The sequence below is a fragment of the Cherax quadricarinatus genome, chromosome 92 (genome assembly GCF_038502225.1).
Source record: "Cherax quadricarinatus isolate ZL_2023a chromosome 92, ASM3850222v1, whole genome shotgun sequence".
Classification (NCBI taxonomy): domain Eukaryota; kingdom Metazoa; phylum Arthropoda; class Malacostraca; order Decapoda; family Parastacidae; genus Cherax; species Cherax quadricarinatus.
In genome coordinates this window covers 5,793,547-5,808,833 of record NC_091383.1, presented here as the reverse complement: position 1 = coordinate 5,808,833, position 15,287 = coordinate 5,793,547, and the positions used below count along the sequence as shown (strand labels likewise).

The 15,287-nt window shown below is 41.5% G+C and overlaps 1 protein-coding gene across 2 annotated transcripts in view; it reads right to left on the bottom strand.

Moving 5' to 3' along the window:
- The window catches only part of LOC128698308 (uncharacterized), a 152,443-nt gene that overhangs the window by 37,802 nt on the left and 99,354 nt on the right, over nucleotides 1-15,287 (bottom strand). For both annotated transcript variants that reach the window (XM_070104493.1, XM_070104494.1), the window contains exons 5-6: nucleotides 5,210-5,866; nucleotides 2,495-2,610 (exon numbers count right to left, since the gene is read on the bottom strand). In XM_070104493.1, coding sequence (XP_069960594.1) covers nucleotides 2,495-2,610; nucleotides 5,210-5,866 — 773 coding nt within the window. The remainder of the gene's footprint in view (nucleotides 1-2,494; nucleotides 2,611-5,209; nucleotides 5,867-15,287) is intronic.

Below are 15,287 nucleotides of genomic sequence, written 5' to 3'. Positions count from 1 at the left end.
TTTTTCCGCCTCTATTAAGTCATCTGTGCGTTTATTTCCTCAGTTTTTACATAAAAATTACCTGAAGACGACTTCGGGGTCAATGCTCGGGTAGTCTGTCCCCCAGATCGGGAATCCTGGTGGGTTGGCTAATCAGCAAGGCTGTTGGTGCTAGCTACATGCAGTCAAACGTAGGCACCACAGCCTGGTTCATCAGGAACTTGAAGAGTATATTAAGTTTCCATTTGAAAGCCATTACGGGTTTGTTCGTAATCCTCTCATCTATGAAGGGAGACTGTTGAAGAGTCTTGGTCCCCATAGAATTATTCTGGTGTAAATAATAATATAACTATCTCGCCTTTGTTCCACGAGCATAGGTTGTTTATTAATGGTCCAAATAGGACCGAAACGTCGTCCTAAGTATCAGTCTCCTGAGGGTTATTTGTTAATACAGAACAAGTCTGAGTTTCTGTGTTGTTAATTGTGTTCATGGGAACCTGATTAGTATGGGACAGAAAAGTCTAATTTTGAGTAGCCTAACCTGTGTCCACTGGACACGTCTTCACTAAATAATAATAATAATAATAATAATAATAATAATAATAATAATAATAATGTTTATTTCTAGCAGTATATGATACAACTTATACAGCATTTCCTGCAACTTGGGTTAATTTTGTCCCCAGGATGCCACCCACACCAGTCCACTAACACCCAGGTACCTACTTACTGCTAGGTGAACATGATAGCAGTTGCCTTAAGAAAACACATACTAATGCGTCCACCCGTACCGGTGATCGAACCCCATGGATCTCAATCTGTGAGGTGAGTGCGCTACCAACCTAGCTACGGGACTCCCTAAACTCCCACAGCTCAGACCAATCTGTCCCCAACAGTGATAAACAGTCGGAATTCCAACTGATTCACAAGAACATGAAGAGTGGACGAGCACTGTAGTCTACTGGCCCATGCTAGGCAGGTCCTTCTCGAAAGCAAAACTCAACATCCAAAATAAGAATTGAGAAGCACTACAGCTGCCTACTGGTCCACCATGAGGCCTGGTCTCAGATCGAACCGCAGGGGCGTTGACCCCCGAAAACCTCTCCAGGTAAATTCCATCTCCTGTGAGTAACACTTGGGTACAGTGGACACCTTTATTACCACAGTGTTTGTCCCACACAATGACTGTCTTTATTAACCACAATATCCCACACAGTGACTGTCTTTATTAACCACGATGTCCCACACAGTGACTGTCTTTATTAACCACAATGTCCCACACAATGACTGTCTTTATTAACCACAATGTCCCACACAGTGACTGTCTTTATTAACCACAATGTCCCACACAATGACTGTCTTTATTAACCACAATGTCCCACACAATGACTGTCTTTATTAACCACGATGTCCCACACAGTAGATATCTTTATTACCCACGAGATCACAAGCAGAAGTTTAAGTCGATAAACTTGATTAAAGTTACTTAAACATCGTAAAGTTATTTACATCATATCTTAAGTAACAATGTAAGATAATAATGGAATTTATTTGACATCTCCTTTTGTAAAAATTATAATAATGGTTTTAAATATAACTATTATTTTTAAAGCCAGTGGAAGGTCTCTGTTAGATGACCAAAAGCTCCAGTGGTGGGTCATCATACAACTAACCATTTTGAAAATATTCTAATCAAACTTGGAGGTGCTGGAGGAGGAGGTGCAGGTGGAGGAGGTGCTGGAGGAGGAGGAGGTGCAGGTGGAGGAGGTGCTGGTGGGGGAGGTGCTGAAGGAGTAGGTGCTGGAGGAGGAAGTGCTGGATTAGGAGGTGCTGGGGATGAGGGGCTGGAGGAGGAGGTGCTGGAGGAGGAGGTGCTGGAGGAGGAGGTGCTGGAGGAGGAGGTCCAAGAGGAGGAGGTACTGGAGGAGGAGGTCCAAGAGGAGGAGGTGCTGGTGGAGGAGATGCTGAAGGAGGAGGTGCTGGAGGAGAAGGTGCTGGAGGAGAAGGTGCTGGAGGAGAAGGTGCTGGTGGAGGAGGCGCTGAAGGAGGAGGTGCTGGAAAAGGAGGTGCTGGTGGAGGAGGTGCTGGAGAAGGAGGTACTGGCGCTGCTCCAAGAGTGCTCACACCGTGTCTATGATCCAACACTCAGAAAATATTATAAAAGTGCCGTATAACATCTAAATGCGATACAGGCATTAGTGATTACCTGCGTCAGACTGTCAGAGACAGCTAACTGGGTATATCCGAGTATAAAACAGTGTTATAAGGAATCAAACGCTCGTACAACATCTGAATATCTGGATATATCCATCCAGTGGCTTTATCGGCACAAATTCAAGAGAGTATTGGGGAGACTGTAGAAATATTTACAAAAAACGAGGTAATCAGTCCCTCAGCATTGGAGTTGGTGAAGAGTATCGTAGTCTTAATGAATCCGAATCTCCACCAACTCCAACTCAATAAACTGTTCTTCAACACATTTTTCCGAAGCTGTTAATTGATGCTGTCAACTAACCTCGGAAATATTCCTGGGTTGTCGTGTGATGGGATGGAAAATGTCGTGTCTGTGGTACGAGGTGCACTCGCTGCCATTATGGGCGTCCACTATCTTGTACAACTTCAGATTCACATCTGCTTAGAGAAAATCAGGGTATTAGTGACATCACGTCACAACAAGATCCATTAATTATCAGTGACATCATATCACAACAAGATCCATTAATTATCAGTGATATCACATCACAACAAGATCCATTAATTGAGTATCAGTGACATCACATAACAACAAGATCCATTAATTATCAGTGACATCACATCACAAGATTCATTCATTATCAGTGACATCACATCACAAGATTCATTCATTATCAGTGACATCACATCACAAGATTCATTATCAGTGACATCACATCACAAGATTCATTCATTATCAGTGACATCACATCACAAGATTCATTATCAGTGACATCACATCACAAGATTCATTCATTATCAGTGACATCACATCACAAGATTCATTCATTATCAGTGACATCACATCACAAGATTCATTATCAGTGACATCACATCACAAGATTCATTCATTATCAGTGACATCACATCACAAGATTCATTATCAGTGACATCACATCACAAGATTCATTCATTATCAGTGACATCACATCACAAGATTCATTCATTATCAGTGACATCACATCACAAGATTCATTATCAGTGACATCACATCACAAGATTCATTATCAGTGACATCACATCACAAGATTCATTCATTATCAGTGACATCACATCACAAGATTCATTCATTATCAGTGACATCACATCACAAGATTCATTATCAGTGACATCACATCACAAGATTCATTCATTATCAGTGACATCACATCACAAGATTCATTATCAGTGACATCACATCACAAGATTCATTCATTATCAGTGACATCACATCACAAGATTCATTCATTATCAGTGACATCACATCACAAGATTCATTATCAGTGACATCACATCACAAGATTCATTATCAGTGACATCACATCACAAGATTCATTATCAGTGACATCACATCACAAGATTCATTAATGCGATAAATCACTAAACTGAAGAATGAGAAACTTGTGCAACATATTGGAATCTTTAAGGTAACGTATCGCCAGAGTCTTCATCAGTCCAGTACAGAGAAGAACGGTGGAAATAAAGGAGTTTGAGGCATCAGTCCCTCAGCCTGTAATCGATGTGACCATATGCTGTATATACTACAGTATATACCATATGCTTATATACTACAGTATATAAGCCACTTCTCCCACATATGGTGGGAGAAGTGGCTTATATACAGTAGTCAGGTGAGTGGAAGCAGCAGGAGGCGGAGTGGATGGTTCCACTGTGACTCCGCCTCCTGCTGCTTCAAGTCATTGACTCACGAAGTCGTAATGACACGATTGCAAACAAACCATACCACGGGTGGGGTTTGAACCCGCGATCAGAGAGTCTCAAAACTCCAGACCGTCGCATTGGCCACTGGGCCAGCTAGATGGAGCTTGTTGTGGCTAGCTGGTCCAGTGGGTAGCTGGTCCAGTGGCTAGCTGGTCCAGTGGCTAGCTGGTCCAGTGGCTAGCTGGTCCAGTGGCTAGCTGGTCCAGTGGCTAACGCGACGGTCTGGTGTTTTGAGGCTCTGATCGCGGGTTCTAACCCCGCCCGTGGTATAGTTTTTTTCAACCCACTGACTACAGTACATAAGCCACTTCTTCGAGCATATACTGAACTTTCTAGATGAACTAAACGCATCGACTCCAGTCTTAGGGACTGATTACCTCACACTCTTCTTGCTTTTCTACCGTTCTTCATGTATTGGACTGATGACATAACTGTGTGCTGATACGTTTCGTTTCATCCTGAATGGTTTCATATCATAAGTAATTTGAAACTGGGCACAGATAGCCGAAACATTTTACGCACCTAAGCCACAATAAGTCGCATAATTCTACATACATAGTGACGAGCGAGTATAAAGACTTAGGTAACAAGATACAAGTTCAACTAATGCGGCATTATACTGTGGCAACGTTTCGCTCTCCAGGAGCTTTATCAAGCTTTTGGAAAGCGAAACGTTGCCACAATAAAATCTCACATTAGTTGCACTTGTGTCCTTGTACCTAACATACTGTCGGTAATTCTACCAAAATTATTACCAGTGAATAACTTGTCAGTGCTCACTAGTGACCCAAAAGGAGACAGAAGGACAGGAGAATGATTTACCTGTATATTTCGACCCTTTCTGGGGTCGTCCTCCACAGAAGAGGATCCCGGAAGAGGATCGAAATACAAAGATCAATCAATCTTTTGAGTTAGTCTCCGTGTGAGTTATTACCGAGTATTATTACGACTATATAAACTCGTAATGCAATGTATATTACCTGGAGTTTACCTGGAGAGAGTTCCGGGGGTCAACGCCCCCGCGGCCCGGTCTGAGACATATAATATTGAAACATATAATATAGAATTTCACGTATGTTTTTTTCTCATTTGTCATAATTAACATGTATTTTATTTCTAATTTGGAATAAGAAACTAGAAAAAAGAGGCACAATACCATGACTGGAACAACACACAAATAACTTGCATATAGGAGAGAGGAGCTTACCACGACGTTTCGGTCCGACTTGTACTATTTACAAGTCGATCTGTGTTTGGATTATTCGTGTAAGAGAGGTAGAAGGGAAGGTATTCTTACCGTAGCAGCTGTTGTCACAAGTGTCGTTCACAGTGTAGGCAAACTGGAGGAGAGCTGAGTCGTTGAAGTAGGTATGATTGTGGTCGTAGCAACTACAGCAAGGACACCTTGATCCATCGGAGACACTATCGTCAGCGCCCAGTACGATGTCTTCCAGTGGCTGGTCCAGATCTCTTCTGCCCTTTCGAGGTGCTGGTTGGTCTGGGTCTGCTCGTCCCCGGCTCGTTACTGGATGCACCGGGTTCGTTCTGTATTGGCTTGTGACCAACTGAATCGGGTTTATTCTACCCCAGTTCCTTACTGGTTGAACAGGGGTCGTTCTACTCCAGTTCCTCACTGGTTGACCAGGGGTCGTTCTACTCCAGTTATTCACTGGTTGAATAGGGGTCGTTCTACTCCAGATCCTCACTGGTTCAACAGGGGTCGTCCTACTCCAGTTCCTCACTGGTTGAACAGGGGTCGTTCTACTCCAGTTCATCACTGTCTGAAACTGGTCCAGTCTACCCCAACTCATCATTGGCCGGCCCTGCATCGTACTATACCAGTTTTTGACTGGCTGGCCAATGTTTGTTCCACTGGGTTCCTCAACTACCTGACCCAGGTCCGTTCCACCCACTCTCCGGTTCCGACTTCTGGCTTCGTTCCATGGGTAGCTCCCTAATGTAATAAACGACATAGTTACCCACTAAAGACTAACGAATCATTACACAGGAGTTATATGACAATAATAAAATAATGATGTAGCATATTTTTTCTATAATTTTAAATATATATTTTTAAAAATTATACAGAAAAAATAAAATATATATTACAGAATATTTCGACATTTCAGAATATTTGCATACAATTTTTGACATAGTTAATTCTTTTGCTAATATACTGTATATCAGTGGTATGCAATACAAGCAAACTGAAGAATTAGATACGTGCAACATCTGGGTATCTTTTAGACGTTTCGCCATCCAGTGGCTTTATCAGTGCAATATAAGAACACGAAACTAAGACACGAGAGTCATATACAGCAGTCAGTAGATGATAGGTAATCAGTCCCTCAGCCCAGGAACTATACATATTTACAATGTCTTCTACTTGTGTTTATAATTCACTTCAAGTTTATTCTCTATAAGGGTTACAATGTGGGGTTTACAGGTTTTGGGTATTGTGTGGTTTACATGTTATAAAATACTAATTACAGAGGGGGCCACTAGGACACCTAGCATGGCTAGGTATTTCCAGCAGACTTAGATTAATTCTTAACATTAAATCCTTACAGATTATGGTATTAAGGCTAAGTGACTACATCATAATTTGTGAGTTTAGCAATGTGAATGCTTTTGTTTTGGCACAATACAAAGTGTCTATAATGGAGTATCATAGGAAACTTATGACTAGTTAGGATTTATTATTTTAAGATTAAGATTAGTATTTCTGGGTTTATAGTCAGTGGGTGAGTGAGTGTAAGTGTGAACCACCAGGTGGTTATCATGTAGTTAGTTAACGGGGTGGATCAGGGAGATAAGATGTTTTCTAACTGTAGTTTTGAAGGTGATGAGTGTGTCTGCAGTTCTAAAGTTCTCAGGTAGAGTGTTCCAGATTTTAGGTCCTTTGAAATACATTGAATTTTTGTAAAGGTTTAGTCGAACACGGGGAATGTCATAGAGATGTTTGTGTCTAGTGTTATGCCTGTGGGTTCTGTCACAACTATCAAGAAAGCGTTTTAGGTCAAGGTTAATATTGGAATTTAAGGTCCTGTAGATGTAGATTGCACAGTAGTAAGTGTGGATGTTCTGAACAGGAAGTAAGTTTAGATCTATGAAGAGTGGGGGGGGGGGGTTGCCAGGGATGGGATTTAGTGATTATTCTTACTGCAGCTTTTTGTTGGGTTATTATTGGCTTTAGGTGTGTTGCTGCAGTTGAACCCCAAGCACAGATAGCATAGGTGAGGTATGGATATATAAGTGAATGGTGTAGTGTGAGAAGGGCAATTTGCGGTACGTAGTATCGTATCTTGGAGTTGGATCCCCACCGTTTTGGATACTTTTTTTGTTATGTGTTGGATATGGGTGCTGAAATTTAGGTTGTTGTCGAGGTATAGGCCAAGGAATTTGCCCTCATTATGTCTGGCAATTAGAGTGTTGTCGATCTTAATGTTAAGTTGTGCAACTCCTGCTCTGCTACCAAACATAATACAGTAGGTTTTGCCAGTGTTAAGTGTAAGTTTATTGGCTGTCATCCAAGTCGATATTTTGATCAGCTCCTCGTTAACAATGGTGTTGAAGGTGGCAAGATTAGGGTGAGAGATGACATAAGTCGTGTCGTCAGCAAAGAGAATGGGTTTCAGGTGTTGGGATATGTTTGGAAGATCATTGATGTAAATGAGGAAGAGCAGGGGTCCAAGGACACTTCCCTGCGGAACTCCAGTATCAAGTGGCCGTATTGATGAGGCTGTGTCTTTAATGGTGACATACTGATACCTATTAGTAAGGTAGGATTTAAAATATGCAAGCGCATGGCCTCTTATACCATAGTGGTCAAGTTTGTGGAATAGGATGTCGTGGTCTACTGTGTCAAAAGCTTTTCTTAGGTCAATAAAAATTCGTAGCGGATATTCCTTATTTTCCAATGCTGTGTAAAGCAGGTCTAGCATTTTTATAATTGCATCATTAGTGCTTTTATTTTTCCTGAATCCAAATTGGCAGGGGTTGAGTATGTTTTGAGCCGTTATAAATGAATATAGTCTCCTGTGCACGAGTTTCTCAAAGATTTTGGATAACAATGGTAAGTTTGATATTGGCCTATAGTTGTTTACGTCTGTAGGGTCACCACCTTTATGTATTGGTGTAACCCTTGCTGTCTTGAGTAGTGTCGGGAAGGTGCTAGTTTCTAGTGACTTGTTAAAAAGTAATGTAATAGCATGCGAAAGGACATGGGCCGCTCTCTTGTACAATAATGGTGGGATGTGAGACAGATCCCCCAAGTTATTTTTAAGCGACTTTATGATCGCGGTGACTTCGGTGGGCTCAGTTGATACAAGATAGAAGGAATTTGTGAAATTCTCATCTAGGTAGTCCCCGGCATGGGCATTGGTACGTGGGATTTTACTGGTAAGATTAGATCCTATGTTTGAGAAGAAGTCGTTTATCTTGTTAGCTGTGTCAGTGGGATGCAGTGGTGTTTCATGAGGTTTAGTTAGGACAATATTCTTCTTTTTTTTCAGTTTGTGGGTCCCCAGAATCTGGGAAAGTGTTTTCCAGGGCGAAACATCTACAAGTATAGATACTTGTCTAATTCTTTAACGAATGTAATGCTGACTGAATCGAGTGGCAACTAATGTGACATTTTACTGTGGCAACGTTTCGCTCTCCAGGAGCTTTATCAAATCGCTACTGCTTGATAAAGTTCCTGGAGAGCGAAACGTTGTCACAATAAAATATCACATTAGTTGCACTTGTGTCCTTTTACTTAACATATTGTCGATAATTCTACAAACCAATACAAACTAGGATTATAAATTACACATTACAGAACGAGCTTTTTCCAAGACGTTTCGCCCTATGGCATCATCAAAACTATCAATCTTGGTGTAGGTGGAGACAGTGACTGAGAAGACTCGTTTTGTTGCTTGTCTTGAGATTAATGTTACAAAATACGTGTTTTATCTGTGTTTATTATCACTAATGTTGAGGTAAACATGCTTTGCGTATATAAATTTTATAATGTCGAGGAACCATACAGTGTTGTTACCATACAGTGTTGGTACCATACAGTGTTGGTACCATACAGTGTTGGTACCATACAGTGTTGGTACCATACAGTGTTGGTTACCATACAGTGTTGTTACCATACAGTGTTGGTACCATACAGTGTTGGTACCATACAGTGTTGGTACCATACAGTGTTGGTACCATACAGTGTTGGTACCATACAGTGTTGGTACCATACAGTGTTGGTACCATACAGTGTTGGTACCATACAGTGTTGGTTACCATACAGTGTTGTTACCATACAGTGTTGGTACCATACAGTGTTGGTTACCATACAGTGTTGTTACCATACAGTGTTGGTACCATACAGTGTTGGTACCATACAGTGTTGGTACCATACAGTGTTGGTACCATACAGTGTTGGTACCATACAGTGTTGGTACCATACAGTGTTGGTACCATACAGTGTTGGTACCATACAGTGTTGGTACCATACAGTGTTGGTACCATACAGTGTTGGAACCATACAGTGTTTGTACCATACAGTGTTGGTACCATACAGTGTTGGTACCATACAGTGTTGGTACCATACAGTGTTGGTACCATACAGTGTTTGTACCATACAGTGTTGGTACCATACAGTGTTGGTACCATACAGTGTTGGAACCATAAACTGGTGGTACCATACAGTGTTGGTACCATACAGTGTTGGTACCATACAGTGTTGGTAACATACAGTGTTGGTACCATACAGTGTTGGTAACATACAGTGTTGGTACCATACAGTGTTGGTACCATACAGTGTTGGTAACATACAGTGTTGGTAACATACAATGTTGGTACCATACAGTGTTGGTACCATACAGTGTTGGTACCATACAGTGTTGGTACCATACAGTGTTGGTACCATACATTGTTGGTACCATACAGTGTTGGAACCATACAGTGTTGGTACCATACAGTGTTGGTACCATACAGTGTTGGTACCATACAGTGTTGGTACCATACAGTGTTGGTTACCATACAGTGTTGGTACCATACAGTGTTGGTACCATACAGTGTTGGTACCTTACAGTGTTGGTACCATACAGTGTTGGTACCATACAGTGTTGGTACCATACAGTGTTGGTACCATACAGTGTTGGTACCATACAGTGTTGGTACCTTACAGTGTTGGTACCATACAGTGTTGGTACCATACAGTGTTGGTACCATACAGTGTTGGAACCATACAGTGTTGGTACCATACAGTGTTGGTAACATACAGTGTTGGTACCATACAGTGTTGGTAACATACAGTGTTGGTACCATACAGTGTTGGTACCATACAGTGTTGGTAACATACAGTGTTGGTACCATACAGTGTTGGTACCATACAGTGTTGGTACCATACAGTGTTGGTACCATACAGTGTTGGTACCATACAGTGTTGGAACCATACAGTGTTGGTACCATACAGTGTTGGTACCATACAGTGTTGGAACCATACAGTGTTGGTACCATACAGTGTTGGAACCATACAGTGTTGGTACCATACAGTGTTGGAACCATACAGTGTTGGAACCATACAGTGTTGGTACCATACAGTGTTGGTACCTTACAGTGTTGGTACCATACAGTGTTGGTACCATACAGTGTTGGAAACATACAGTGTTGGAAACATACAGTGTTGGAAACATACAGTGTTGGAAACATACAGTGTTGGAAACATACAGTGTTGGTACCATACAGTGTTGGTACCATACAGTGTTGGTACCATACAGTGTTGGTGCCATACAGTGTTGGTACCATACAGTGTTGGTACCATACAGTGTTGGTACCATACAGTGTTGGTACCATACAGTGTTGGAAACATACAGTGTTGGAAATATACAGTGTTGGAAACATAGTGTTGGAAACAGAGTGTTGGTACCATACAGTGTTGGTACCATACAGTGTTGGAACCATACAGTGTTGGTACCATACAGTGTTGGTACCATATTGTGTTGATACCATACAGTGTTGGTACCATACAGTGTTGGTACCATACAGTGTTGGTACCATACAGTGTTGGAACCATACAGTGTTGGTACCATACAGTGTTGGAACCATACAGTGTTGGTACCATACAGTGTTGGAACCATACAGTGTTGGAGCCATACAGTGTTGGTACCATACAGTGTTGGTACCTTACAGTGTTGGTACCATACAGTGTTGGTACCATACAGTGTTGGAAACATACAGTGTTGGAAACATACAGTGTTGGAAACATACAGTGTTGGAAACATACAGTGTTGGAAACATACAGTGTTGGTACCATACAGTGTTGGTACCATACAGTGTTGGTACCATACAGTGTTGGTGCCATACAGTGTTGGTACCATACAGTGTTGGTACCATACAGTGTTGGTACCATACAGTGTTGGTACCATACAGTGTTGGAAACATACAGTGTTGGAAATATACAGTGTTGGAAACATACAGTGTTGGAAACAGTGTTGGTACCATACAGTGTTGGTACCATACAGTGTTGGAACCATACAGTGTTGGTACCATACAGTGTTGGTACCATATTGTGTTGATACCATACAGTGTTGGTACCATACAGTGTTGGTACCATACAGTGTTGGTACCATACAGTGTTGGAACCATACAGTGTTGGTACCATACAGTGTTGGTTACCATACAGTGTTGGTACCATACAGTGTTGGTACCATACAGTGTTGGTACCATACAGTGTTGGAACCATACAGTGTTGGTACCATACAGTGTTGGTACCATACAGTGTTGGTACCATACAGTGTTGGTACCATACAGTGTTGGAACCATACAGTGTTGGTACCATACAGTGTTGGTACCATACAGTGTTGGAAACATACAGTGTTGGAAACATACAGTGTTGGAAACATACAGTGTTGGAAACATACAGTGTTGGAAACATAGTGTTGGTACCATACAGTGTTGGTACCATACAGTGTTGGTACCATACAGTGTTGGTACCATACAGTGTTGGTACCATACAGTGTTGGAACCATACAGTGTTGGTACCATACAGTGTTGGTACCATACAGTGTTGGTACCATACAGTGTTGGAACCATACAGTGTTGGTACCATACAGTGTTGATACCATACAGTGTTGGTTACCATACAGTGTTGGTACCATACAGTGTTGGTACCATACAGTGTTGGTACCATACAGTGTTGGAACCATACAGTGTTGGTACCATACAGTGTTGGAACCATACAGTGTTGGAGCCATACAGTGTTGGTACCATACAGTGTTGGTACCATACAGTGTTGATACCATACAGTGTTGGTTACCATACAGTGTTGGTACCATACAGTGTTGGTACCATACAGTGTTGGTGCCATACAGTGTTGGTACCATACAGTGTTGGTACCATACAGTGTTGGTACCATACAGTGTTGGTACCATACAGTGTTGGAAACATACAGTGTTGGAAATATACAGTGTTGGAAACATACAGTGTTGGAAACAGTGTTGGTACCATACAGTGTTGGTACCATACAGTGTTGGAACCATACAGTGTTGGTACCATACAGTGTTGGTACCATATTGTGTTGATACCATACAGTGTTGGTACCATACAGTGTTGGTACCATACAGTGTTGGTACCATACAGTGTTGGAACCATACAGTGTTGGTACCATACAGTGTTGGTTACCATACAGTGTTGGTACCATACAGTGTTGGTACCATACAGTGTTGGTACCATACAGTGTTGGAACCATACAGTGTTGGTACCATACAGTGTTGGTACCATACAGTGTTGGTACCATACAGTGTTGGTACCATACAGTGTTGGAACCATACAGTGTTGGTACCATACAGTGTTGGTACCATACAGTGTTGGAAACATACAGTGTTGGAAACATACAGTGTTGGAAACATACAGTGTTGGAAACATACAGTGTTGGAAACATAGTGTTGGTACCATACAGTGTTGGTACCATACAGTGTTGGTACCATACAGTGTTGGAACCATACAGTGTTGGTACCATACAGTGTTGGAACCATACAGTGTTGGAACCATACAGTGTTGGTACCATACAGTGTTGGTACCATACAGTGTTGGAAACATACAGTGTTGGAAACATACAGTGTTGGAAACATACAGTGTTGGAAACATACAGTGTTGGAAACATAGTGTTGGTACCATACAGTGTTGGTACCATACAGTGTTGGTACCATACAGTGTTGGTACCATACAGTGTTGGTACCATACAGTGTTGGAACCATACAGTGTTGGTACCATACAGTGTTGGTACCATACAGTGTTGGTAACATACAGTGTTGGTACCATACAGTGTTGGTACCATACAGTGTTGGTACCATACAGTGTTGGTACCATACAGTGTTGGTACCATACAGTGTTGGAACCATACAGTGTTGGTACCATACAGTGTTGATACCATACAGTGTTGGTTACCATACAGTGTTGGTACCATACAGTGTTGGTACCATACAGTGTTGGTACCATACAGTGTTGGTACCATACAGTGTTGGTACCATACAGTGTTGGTACCATACAGTGTTGGTACCATACACTGGTGGTACCATACAGTGTTGGTACCATACAGTGTTGGAACCATACACTGGTGGTACCATACAGTGTTGGTACCATACAGTGTTGGAACCATACACTGGTGGTACCATACAGTGTTGGTACCATACAGTGTTGGTACCATACAGTGTTGGTACCATACAGTGTTGGTACCATACAGTGTTGGTACCATACAGTGTTGGAACCATACAGTGTTGGAAACATACAGTGTTGGAAACATAGTGTTGGTACCATACAGTGTTGGTACCATACAGTGTTGGTACCATACAGTGTTGGTACCATACAGTGTTGGTACCATACAGTGTTGGAACCATACAGTGTTGGTACCATACAGTGTTGGTACCATACAGTGTTGGTAACATACAGTGTTGGTACCATACAGTGTTGGTACCATACAGTGTTGGTACCATACAGTGTTGGTACCATACAGTGTTGGTACCATACAGTGTTGGAACCATACAGTGTTGGTACCATACAGTGTTGATACCATACAGTGTTGGTTACCATACAGTGTTGGTACCATACAGTGTTGGTACCATACAGTGTTGGTACCATACAGTGTTGGTACCATACAGTGTTGGTACCATACAGTGTTGGTACCATACAGTGTTGGTACCATACACTGGTGGTACCATACAGTGTTGGTACCATACAGTGTTGGAACCATACACTGGTGGTACCATACAGTGTTGGTACCATACAGTGTTGGAACCATACACTGGTGGTACCATACAGTGTTGGTACCATACAGTGTTGGTACCATACAGTGTTGGTACCATACAGTGTTGGTACCATACAGTGTTGGAACCATACACTGGTGGTACCATACAGTGTTGGTTACCATACAGTGGTGGTACCATACAGTGTTGGAACCATACACTGGTGGTACCATACAGTGTTGGTACCATACACTGGTTGTACCATACACTGGTGGTACCATACACTGTTGGAACCATACATTGTGTGTGTCTAAGTACCATAGAATTAATGGTACCATACACTGTGTATGTGTGAATAGTTAAGAGAATTAAACCGCATTTAACAACAGAAAATAAAACAAATATTGTGGTAATAAACCAAAATACTTGCGATATTCTCTACTGTATGTTATATTCTCTACTGTATGTTATATTCTCTACTGTATGTTATATTCTCTACTGTATGTTATATTCTCTACTGTATGTTATATTCTCTACTGTATGTTATATTCTCTACTGTATGTTATATTCTCTACTGTATGTTATATTCTCTACTGTATGTTATATTCTCTACTGTATGTTATATTCTCTACTGTATTTAAAAAAAAATCAATGTTATGACTAGAATTAAGATATTTTTGATTAAAAGCCCAAAGTCTTATAGATTTTAATAAACTTTTTCAAATCTTTATTAAGATATCAATCATTAGACCGATTTAAGACTGGAGTCTCGTAGGATCGAGTCCTGAACCACAGTCATAAGACCGATTTAAGACTGGAGTCTCGTAGGATCGAGTCCTGAACCACAGTCATAAGACCGATTTAAGACTGGAGTCTCGTAGGATCGAGTCCTGAACCACAGTCATAAGACCGATTTAAGACTGGAGTCTCGTAGGATCGAGTCCTGAGCCACAATCATTAGACCGATTTAAGACTGGAGTCTCGTAGGATCGAGTCCTGAACCACAGTCATAAGACCGATTTAAGACTGGAGTCTCGTAGAGTCGAGCCCTGAACCACAATCATTAGACCGATTTAAGATTGAAGTCTCGTAGGGTCGAGTCCTGAACCACTAGACCCATTAATGACTTAATCTCGTAGGCTTGAGTCT